The sequence below is a fragment of the Seriola dumerili genome, unplaced genomic scaffold, assembly GCF_002260705.1.
Source record: "Seriola dumerili isolate Sdu_G_001 unplaced genomic scaffold, Sdu_1.0 BDQW01000025.1, whole genome shotgun sequence".
Lineage (NCBI taxonomy): Eukaryota > Metazoa > Chordata > Actinopteri > Carangiformes > Carangidae > Seriola > Seriola dumerili.
In genome coordinates, this window is record NW_019174280.1 from 11,630,009 (window position 1) to 11,640,905 (window position 10,897).

Consider the following 10,897-nt stretch of genomic DNA (forward strand, 5'->3'; position numbering starts at 1 on the left):
TTCCTTATCTTAGTAGGAACACTTTCATCTAAAGAGATAAATCTCAAAGGTGTACAAGTACAAAAAAATATGAATAAGTCAGGATAATCTTAATTTGCAGATTTGGCACAAGAAGATTTAACAATGCAATAACACTTACAACCTTTGGCCTTTCACAGGTATATGAGAAAAGCACTTCCAGTCTTCCCATGAGCACATACTCCAATACAGTTTCTCAATTAGAGGGTCTCATGGCCAGTTCACCACTCCATCTTGTGGTGAGAATGTGTACTGCTTTACTGAACTACTCCACTGAAAACACGTTTAATGGTTGCTAAGCTGCAAAGATAAAGAGATAAACAATATGAGGAACTGAGAAATATGTTATAGTATCCAACACTCAACCACACCTATACTCATCACTATTCACCCATGCGAACACATTGGCCAATTGTACAAACAACAGTCAGCCGCTTATATAGTAACACAAACTATAGAATGTCCACCAACCCTTTTAGCAGTCAATTAGTAAACATCTCTGTCTTTGTAATTTGGTCAATAAATCTGACCTTTGTTGTGATACATTTGTGAATATAAACTGTATTCATTCATTTTATTCACTACACCCCAAGTGAAGGTTTGTTTGAAACTAACTAAGAGGAGTTTAACCACAAGGTGAGAGGGAATTACCAAATATACAGTATAAATACGACAAAATAAATAAACTTCTACCTTTTACAGTAAAGTTAGTGTAGTCCACCCCAGGGGAGGCCCTGGTCTTTACTGTGTGTGTATGAGAGAGAGAGAGAGAGAGAGAAAAGAACAGAGGGAGAGCGCGAGAGAGAGAACAAAAGAGAGAGAGAGAAACTTTCAAAACCGAAATGAGCCAGTGTGAGTGACATACTGACAAGCACTTGGTTCAATAAGGAACTTAAAGACATTTTGCATCTGGAGTACTTTTGACAACACAAGCCTGGGGGACAAAGTCAAGGTATTTACTTGCTGTATGATTATATCACAATACAGAGTACGGCCACAAGTACAGATTCTGTAATTTTACGGTGGTAAAAAACTGAACAACTATGCCAAATAGTGTAAAATTAAGAATAAAAAGGAGTGATTTTAATGATGTCGAAAACTGTTATAATGTTTTAATTGGAAACCCCCCCCCCATTGAAATACTTGACGGTTGAACACGGTTAAGTCACATAGTTAATTGTAATCATAACAGAACGTTTATAACAATTATTTGGGAGCAAAATGTTTATAACACAAGCAGTTACAAACTATCATAATGCTTTATGTGAAAATAAATGTACACTGAGACAAATAAACCTAATTTTCCTTGAAAGGATCAAATTTTCCACATGAAATAGACATGGGATGTACACTTAAGCATATAAAGCTACACTTAAATATAAAGAATGATTATAGAAAGTTTGCCACTGCTCAACAGCAGTGCGACTTTGACTTACTACAGTTTTAGTTACACATTACTGGATAGTTGTGGCAATGTAAACACCAAGATTGTTACTTTTTAAAAGGTAATCTTGACTGTCATGTGTGATATTATTAATTAAAGCATGATGAAAGCAAATCATTAGTCCTATGCTGACACATAAATGCTGACATCAACAAATATCCTGTTGTATATTTTTAAGTTTTGGTTGTGCTGGACATTGTGACTGTACACATGTTGACATTCAGACTTGACAATTTGCATGTACAAGCATAATGTTTGAGCTTTGTCCTAATATTAATCCCCCTTCTAGCTGCCATATATTCAAATAAGGACAATGTTGAAATGGGCACTTATAGCTTCTCTTAGGTCTGTTTGATTCAAATGATGATCAGTATGACATTTTTTTTAATTCACCACCCATTTAAAAGTTTTAACACAAACATCTTATAGGACTACCTCTTCAGATTCAGGAACTGCAGTAATAAGTAAATAAAAGAAATGACGCATTCCTACTGACGCTAATACAAAGACAAATTCACTGTAAATTTCTGCATCTGAGTCTTATCAGTTATTTTTAGCATTTAATTCTTCCTGTATTTTTAACCATGACATGACATTGTGCCTGTATCTCAAACAGCACATGCAAATGACGCTATACAAACCTGTAAACATTTTTTTTCCACTTCTTCATATGAGAAGCAAATCTATGTACTTGAAACCCAAGAAAACTGAACTTAAAACAGACTCACCACTTTTGATTTAGTAACTCTGAGTAGGTTTAATTCATTTTCAGCAGCTGGTATGAACTCACAGACCAGGCCCTGCAGTGGGAGGAGTGGAGACTGAAAACAGCTTCAGTAAAGCTCATCTGCTTTATCAGGTAAAAGCACAGAAATGAACATGTTGTATCTATCTGAGGCTCTTAGCAGGAACTTGATATGGGTGATAGTATTAAGCAGCATGTGCTGTAATTTTACATTAAGTAATTCTTGTTAGTAGTATGCAGTATAACCGAAGAATGTAACCTTTGCCATTATATATTCAGGATGGGCTGCACTTGCAGTGGCCAGAAACAAGTAAACGAGGGCGAGTTCTACAAAAGAAAACACAACTCTCAGGCCTCCAACTCACTAAATCACATTGTAAGTAGACTGCTTAAAGGAAAAACACTTTGCTCATTTTCATTAAGTACAAAGTAAAATAATTTACTGTGATTTGAAACTAATCTAGATGAATGACTTTACATTATTTAGCAGACTTACTCACTTTGATTATTAAAAAAGATACTTATTTCTGTTCTTTAGGCACGAAGTGGAGACAACTATGTGGATAACGGTAATCACTGAACACAACCCACATAACAAACCGTCAACTGAAAAATAATGGGCCTGCTTTTATGAATTCGACTGTTGCTGTGCAGAGAGACGTTAATAGCCGTAAGAGGAGGCTACATTTAGCGATTAAAATCTCTGTTGGATTTCCTCTGTACTCTTCTGGGGTAGAGATGAGATTATTCATGAGAGAAGAGAAGAAAGTCATGTTAATGTCACAGACAGTGTAAAAACTAGAGAACAGTTGTTACTTAGAGAAGAACAGTAAAACACTCCTTTAAATACAATTGTATGGACTAGGAATACAGTTTATGCCCAGAGATGAAGACCAAAAGAAAAAAATTACTTTTTTAAAAAAAAAACGTAAATGGAGACTCAAAAGTGAAGTAACTTCTTGAACTCACTTCTTTTGAAATAACCGTTTGCTCTGCTTGACTTTAGACGACACTGTGTTTGTGGCACAACATGACTTCAAAGCGAACAACGACAACGATCTGCCTTTCAAGAAGGGAGACAAACTTAAGGTTTTGCAAGAGTAAGTCTCGTCACAGTCCCTACTACACAGTATGTACCCTGCAGTAGTGAAACGCACATTTTTACTTTTAACGTAACAAAATAAAAATGATCTGTCATGTTTGTCTTGTTTGTAGAAATGGGGAATGGTGGCTGGCTAAATCACTGTTGACTGGACAGGAGGGCTACATACCATCTAATTATGTCGCCAGAGCAGATACCCTGGAGATGGAAAAGTGAGCAGCAAATTAAACACTACAAAAGTTATTATCAAACCACGTGGCAGATGATATTTAGCACTGCAACAACATTTTATGGACTGAAAATACATCTGTATATGTTTTTAAATAGTTACAAAGTACATTTGTTGTCTCTTCTGTAGATGGTTTTTCAAGGACTTGAGTCGGAGAGAGACTGAACGACTGCTTTTGGCCCCCGGAAATAAAGCGGGTGCTTTCCTAGTTCGAGAGAGTGAGACCTGTAAAGGTGACCCCCATAAGTCTCTTCATGTTTGATTGTGCCACAAATCAGAATTTCAGTGGCATCTCAGGAAGGCATATTCAGAAAAATGCAAATATACTGAATTCTAAAACTGTTCAAGTGTTAAACCCTATGTGTTCCTGTGCAATCGATTTGTTTTCCCTTCAGGGTCCCTCTCATTGTCAGTCAGAGATCATGTAACGGACCAAGACGATGTGGTAAAACACTACAAGATCCGCTGTCTGGACAAAGGTGGCTACTACATCTCTCCTTCCAACACGTTCCCATCCCTACAGGAACTGGTTAAATACTACACCCGTAAGTAATAAATAGAAATTCATCCCATCCACCAACAGAATTTCATTAAATCAAATTTTTTTATCTACAATATTTAAAAAGAAGCAAGTTTATGTACAGGTTGTGAAATATATCAGAATTTCCAAATCAAACATTATGACAGAACCTGAAAGCGACAATTTGGACCCTGATTCAGTTCAGTGTTGTGAACTATAAGTTGTCTGCACTGACAAGTTAGACCCTTGTGGTGTGATGTGCAGTGCATTTCCTGTGTGAGAGGAGTGATAGTCTTTCCACCCTGTGACTATACCACATGATAAGAAGGCCAAATCTCTAGAATGGCTGCCAACACACAACTTATGAACTACACACGAGCTTACAGAAAAACACTTTCAAAATTAAGGAAACAAAAGCTCATCAGACCTACAATGTTTCAGTTACTAAATTTAGCACAACAGCGAAGAGACCGGAAAAAAAACAAAAAACATGTATCATACTTGTCTGCAGGTACAGCCGACGGGTTGTGTCAGCGACTGTATGCTCCCTGTAAGCCTAAAGCACCCCAGCAGCCATGGGCTCACGATGAATGGGAGATTCCCAGAGAGACGCTGAAAATGGTGAAGAAACTCGGAGCTGGGCAGTTTGGAGAAGTGTGGATGGGTGAGAGAAAGCTACCAACTCAGCCTGTCATTGGAGGCATTCATAAACTATGACAGCAAAGCACAGTGCATTACTGTAAGCACTTTGTTTTAATTCCTACATCAGGTTACTACAAGAACACCCAGAAGGTCGCCATTAAGACCTTAAAGGAGGGAACGATGGAGCCTGAGGCCTTCCTCCAGGAAGCCAACCTGATGAAGCAGCTGAAGCATGAGCGACTGGTGCGGCTCCATGCAGTGGTCACGAAGGAACCCATTCTCATTGTCACAGAGTTCATGATCAATGGTAGGAAAAAGGGGGGGGTGGTGCCCTATGTGAAAATATAGATGAATAATTACTTACATCAGTCCTTTTCCGAACGAATATTTTTGAGATGTGGAAATTTTTACTAAAATATCCTGCTGATATGATAATACCCAAAGTTCAAAAAACTTCTGTCCAACCAAGAATTCAAAACCCAAACAATTTCAATATACTATGACACGCAGCAAATGAGAACCAATTAAAAACTGCAGTTGTGAAGCTTATAATTTTCACTGTAAGTGACTGTATCAGGCAGCTAATTCAATTCTGTGGTTACTTTTGAATCCATAGTATGAGGTGTTTTTATATTGGACATTATTCTGTAATAAAGTCATTCGAACGTCATAAACTACAGACTCAAACACTAATGCAAAACTCCACACACTATTATACAGAACAGGTGTTTGTGATGTTATTTCTAGCTGCTGGAGCCTTAAAACAAATGACTATAGCCTTACCACTTGATAACACATGACATCACTCATCATATAAATTTGGTTTCTTTCAGTATAAGATGCACCGGTATGTCCTTCAATAATTGGAATGATTTAATTGGAAAAAGATATGAACTAGAATACTTATCTTATAACTACCTTCTTTTTCTGATACAGTACTTCTCCTTTTCATTTTCAGGATGTCTTCTAGACTTTCTAAAAACAGACGAGGGAAGAAAGCTAAAGCTCAATAAGCTGATAGACATGTCAGCACAGGTGGGAAACCTTTACTTATAACCTTATGATTTTGCATCTTGTAGACTACGTGACATTTTCATTACACTGTGAACCCTCACCTCTGTGATAACATGAAAGCTTTTTTTCAGAGGGTTATGACCTTTTTTCCACTTGTGTGCATCTGTAATTCTTGTGTTTCTGAAGTTGTGGTTGATTGTGATTACATGACATTAGTATTTAATTCCCTGATTTTTGCATCATTTGTCAGAAACAAAAATTATAGCTTAATTGGTGACCTCAAAGTCTATTTATACACACCAGTTACTCTTTGAATGTCTGTTGTAGTGTACACTTTGACAGCAATCAGGATGTTAATACACGTGGAAACTGTCAGTAGCTGTGTGGTTTCTGTAGTGGGGCTTTTGCTCATCTGGCTCAAAGCCTCACCCTACGTCAATTATTAACATCCGGACAGGAAATCATGCTATTTTTCCACCCAGAGTGAGCTCCCCCAGAAGTCTTGCCCCTCCAAAAAAAGCATTTCACTTCCTGAGAGTTGGCACATCCTGTTAAACCCACTTTACTTTCATTACTGTGCATATAAACACGTTACATATACACACAAAGTGAAGCTGCACTATTGCATGTGCTCAATCACTGTACATGTTGACCAAGGAAGTAGACACATATGTGTAAAAAAAAAAAAAAAAAAAAAAAAAAAAAAAAAATCTTCATTAATCCAATGGATTCTGTTCTAAAACGGATATGTTTGTTTTGTCTTTGACCTGAAAATGACCCTAAAAAGTTATATCCTGTGTTGATTTCCTGATTTTTCTATATGACAGATAGCTGAAGGCATGGCATACATCGAGAGGAAGAACTACATCCACCGAGACGTGCGTGCAGCCAACATACTAGTCAGTGAGACCCTGCACTGCAAGATAGCAGACTTTGGCCTCGCCAGGATCATTGAGTCAGAATACACAGCTCAAGAAGGTACGTGCAGTGTTTCAAACATTGCACAGTAAATGTGCCCATGGCCATAGCCAAAATTTTAGAAACCCCCAAACACATCCTTATTTAGTCATTTCATTTCTGTTTTTTGTTGCATTTATGAGTTACCTGTTAATTTATATTTTCTGTGACGTTTTTTTTCTTCACCAACAAAAAGGTCTAAATTACATTACATCATAATAATTTGGCAGACTGTCCAAAGTAACTAATAATTAAAAAAGAGCTTGATGTTGGAAGTGCAAACCTCCCAAAAAAAACATGGAAGCAACATTTAAATAAACAAATTAAAAAAAACATGTTAGATGTAGTTTGCTGCAATTGCCTGTAAAAAAAAAAAGAAAAAAGAAAGTAGATGGAAGAGCTAGCTGCGGCATGTAATACTGCAACGCTGGTCTAAGAACTTCTCCAGACTGCCTGGAATAACATAATATATATAGTATATTAGTATAGTATATATAGGAAATACAGTCTAAATTACTGGAATCAGCCTATAAAATACCCAACACGTATACATTTTACATTTTAGAATGGGACCTCCCCCCTGGCTGCTAAAACCCCCAAAGTCCCAGAAAAAAATACACAGGACATGACCTTAGAATCTATAGTAGCTACAGCACATTACTTTAACTTCTGACAACATGCTGTGGTTCTAATGCGAATTCCAACGTATGCCATCGTATAGATGAATAGCAGTGGGAGATGAGAATGAAACCTTGTATCATGACACTATATATGTAATTTTATATTGTGTTACACTAGTAATTTTTTGTGGTACCATTTTTTGACAAAATAACCAGAAAAGAATTCATGTTTTGTTGTCTAATCCAGTGAACTTATTATCTGACTCAAGGTACCTCGAGTCAGGTATTTACTTCACATTGCTGCAAAAATCCTGTAAATCTATATTTACCAGCATTGACAAAAAAGGACAAAAATAGTCAGAGATATTAAAGATGTAGCCATCTCTGTAAAAATGGTATCGTAAAATCTCTATAATTTTAGGGTTTATATCGTCATATCACCACGTTAAGAATAAACACACAAACAAACACACAAACGCACTCAACTACAGTCACAAGCCAGTAACACAATTTCCCTTCACTTTTTCTCAACCTCTTTCTGACAACTAGGTGCTAAATTTCCCATCAAGTGGACGGCTCCAGAGGCCATCAATTTTGGCACATTCAGCATCAAGTCGGATGTCTGGTCTTTTGGGATCCTCCTGACAGAAATAGTTACCTATGGAAGAATACCCTACCCAGGTACAGCACATGAGAAATAAACAAAAAAAAGAAAGAAAAATGTATTGTGAGTGTTCAGCAAAACACTGTGTACCGTTGACATACTGTATAGAAACCAATCTTAAATGCTGTGTTGCTGCTTTGTAGCCACGTACGTTGCAAAATACTTTTACTAAAAATTCATTATAATCTCACACTAGCTGCATTTTCTTTTTCTTAATCAGGGATGACCAACCCAGAGGTGATCAGGAGCCTGGACAGATCGTACAGGATGCCATCTCCAGAAGGCTGTCCCCAGGAACTCTACGACATAATGATGATGTGCTGGAAGCAGAAGCCTGAGGAACGGCCAACTTTTGAATTTCTGCAGAACATTCTCAATGACTTCTTTATTGCCACGGAGGGACAATATGAGATGCAGCCGTGATTAAAGAAAAAGAAAATGTTTCCTGCTGATAACCAAGACGCAACAGAAAAAAAAAAAAAAAAGAGAAGTGAGACTTGAATGGATACAGGACCAACAAAACATCTTTATGACTGATACAATTTATTTTTTTGTTCATTTTAAATGGACACATTTTTTACGCCTACCTTCTGATTGAATGTACAAGCTATTTATGGCTTCTGTCTCTAGCAGCTACTGTAAGGGCATCTGAAAACATGTCTGAAAGAAAAGGTTCAGAACTGTTCGGAAAGTTTTATTATACTGACTGTACTCCTGCTACTCTTGACTCCCAATCGTGTTGTCAACCGTGGAGCATGAGGAGACATAATTAAGACTGATAAACGATGGATAATACAAATACAGTACACGCATGACGTAAAAAGACGTTTGGACCCGGGGAAGTCAACACAGGTAAAGTTATGGATTAAATATTTGCATGGTACAGAAATGAACAACCTGAGATTACATGCACAATACTTTGCACTTTCTATTCCTTCAGTCATTCGGTGGATATATAAAGAAAAGGGCTTACAAAAGAGATTTTATATTTGCATAAATGTTTTTTGTGAATAAATATTTACATTAGTTAGAAATGTAATTTATTCTTGTATTTCATTCCACTTATTCTTATCAGTGTCATAAAACATTCTTCACTTTACCGGCTACAATCACTTAAAAAAAATATCATGCTTAACTCTACGACAAAAAAAAAAAAGAAAAAAAGAGAGAAGCAAATTTTCAAAATCTTTTCGCTCTAAAGCTTTTTTTTCCAACAGCTTTGTGCTTATCAAAAATGTCAACAGTGTGACATTATAAAGCACATGACACTGAATAAAACGAAAATAAAGAGCGTTTGCACACGCAGGATGTGACATAAAGGCAATAATCACACGTTATCGCTTTCGCAGCGTGAAGACTAAATTAAAGTCTTGGTCTCATTTCAGTTTGGATTGTATGTTATATTGAATGGAGCAAAATGCAACAGTGAGATGAGTGATAGCGAGCCAAAGATAAAACATTAAGTTTAGGGTAAACATGTTTACCCCCAGCGCACAGTACCGTAGGCTACAGCAGTGTACAGGAAGCTTTTAAGAAACGTTTACTAAATTACAGTGAGTTTGATCCTCTAAGCAAACCATCCCTGGGGGGCCCAGACAGCTCAGACAGCATCTTGAAAGATAAGAGAGTGGAGTGCCCGTGGCAGCCGGGGGTTAAACTCCGCCATTTCCTGAATGGACCGGAAACCGGAAGTGTGAGTCAGCATTCCTCAGATGCCACACAGCTAGAGCACGTTCATATGTGAAATCTGTTGGGTTCTTCACATTTTTGTGTGCTAACAAACGTGTCTTCGTTATTTGGTGGTTGACAGACATTCTGGGGAAAGTGTTTCTCTTGATACAGTCGATAAAGCGCATTTGAATTGTGAGGGAGAAAGAGACTGTTTGTTATTTAACATTACATCTAGTGTGGGTGAGAGGAGAAAAAAATCTAACCCTAACCATCAACAGTACACACAAATACAAACACAAGATGCTCCATCATCACACTGAGTGTTATCTGCCAGAAGTCCAGCAATATTATCATGAGTGAGCTTAACAACTGACTATCATGTAGATTTTAACTACTCTGTTGTATCAACAGAACAGCCTGTAATAGTGATTAAAAGAGGTTTCAATATGAGTGAGCTCAGGGCCGCCTTTAAAAATGTACACACACTTTGGAGCGTTTCCAGCTGACACAACAACAGGAGGGACTTGTATAAACAGAGAGTGCAGCATCTTTCATTTCCTATAGGATACATTAAATCCATCCCAACATCAGATAGGTGCCATGTTGGCAATCTCCACGATATCAGTCTTTCTTATCAATACCAGCAAAGACATTTTAATAGCAATTCAGAGTATTGATTGCCTGCGATGTCTAAGTAGTATACTGTTTTTTATCAATTACGAAAATTTTTTGTACCCCATAGTCGTGAGGTTTCTTTTCCTTGCTTGACAGTACAAATTAAGAATATAAATCCATAGATATTAGTAAGTAAAAGTCAAATTTCAAATTAAGATAACTGAAATACAATGTGCATGCTTCAGTTACTATACTCCTGTCATCCTGCAGAGGTCAGTGTTACATGGTTTCACATGATGTATCACACAGTAAACTGCAATGAAACTGTTGTGCTGTTGCTGATGTATGAATAGAATACGAGAGCTTTTGTACAATCAAGACAAATTGGAAAGTAGGGAGTCAAATTGTGTTCACTCAAATCAAAATCATCAGTGTAATGATACTTATATTTAATATTTTATTGTTTTAATTATGTTTTGGCCGTTTTTATTACATTTAATGACAGGAAATAAGGGGAGGGAGGGATGGGAAATGACATGCAACCAAGTTCCCCAGCCAGATGGAAATCATTTAAGTTTCCTTCCCTTGTGTTTTCTATGAATACTGAGCTTAGATGCAACATTCACCTCAGCAGCAGGGAAATGCATCCTCAAAAC

The 10,897-nt window shown here is 37.1% G+C and overlaps 1 protein-coding gene across 2 annotated transcripts; it reads left to right on the forward strand.

Moving 5' to 3' along the window:
• Positions 1–882: 882 nt before the first annotated feature.
• Positions 883–8,980, forward strand: blk (BLK proto-oncogene, Src family tyrosine kinase). 2 transcript variants are annotated; one of them, XM_022768517.1, is made up of 14 exons: positions 883–970; positions 2,218–2,321; positions 2,487–2,583; positions 2,746–2,776; positions 3,214–3,307; positions 3,423–3,521; positions 3,668–3,771; positions 3,934–4,083; positions 4,570–4,722; positions 4,828–5,007; positions 5,659–5,735; positions 6,542–6,692; positions 7,841–7,972; positions 8,176–8,980. In XM_022768517.1, the coding sequence occupies exons 3-14, from the start codon at positions 2,488–2,490 to the stop codon at positions 8,376–8,378; spliced, it is 1,470 nt and encodes a 489-aa protein (XP_022624238.1). In that variant the 5' UTR covers positions 883–970; positions 2,218–2,321; position 2,487; the 3' UTR covers positions 8,379–8,980. The 2 variants fall into 2 exon arrangements, with proteins under 2 accessions (XP_022624238.1, XP_022624247.1); XM_022768526.1 differs by having other exon boundaries at positions 2,235–2,321.
• The last annotated feature ends 1,917 nt before the right edge of the window (positions 8,981–10,897 follow it).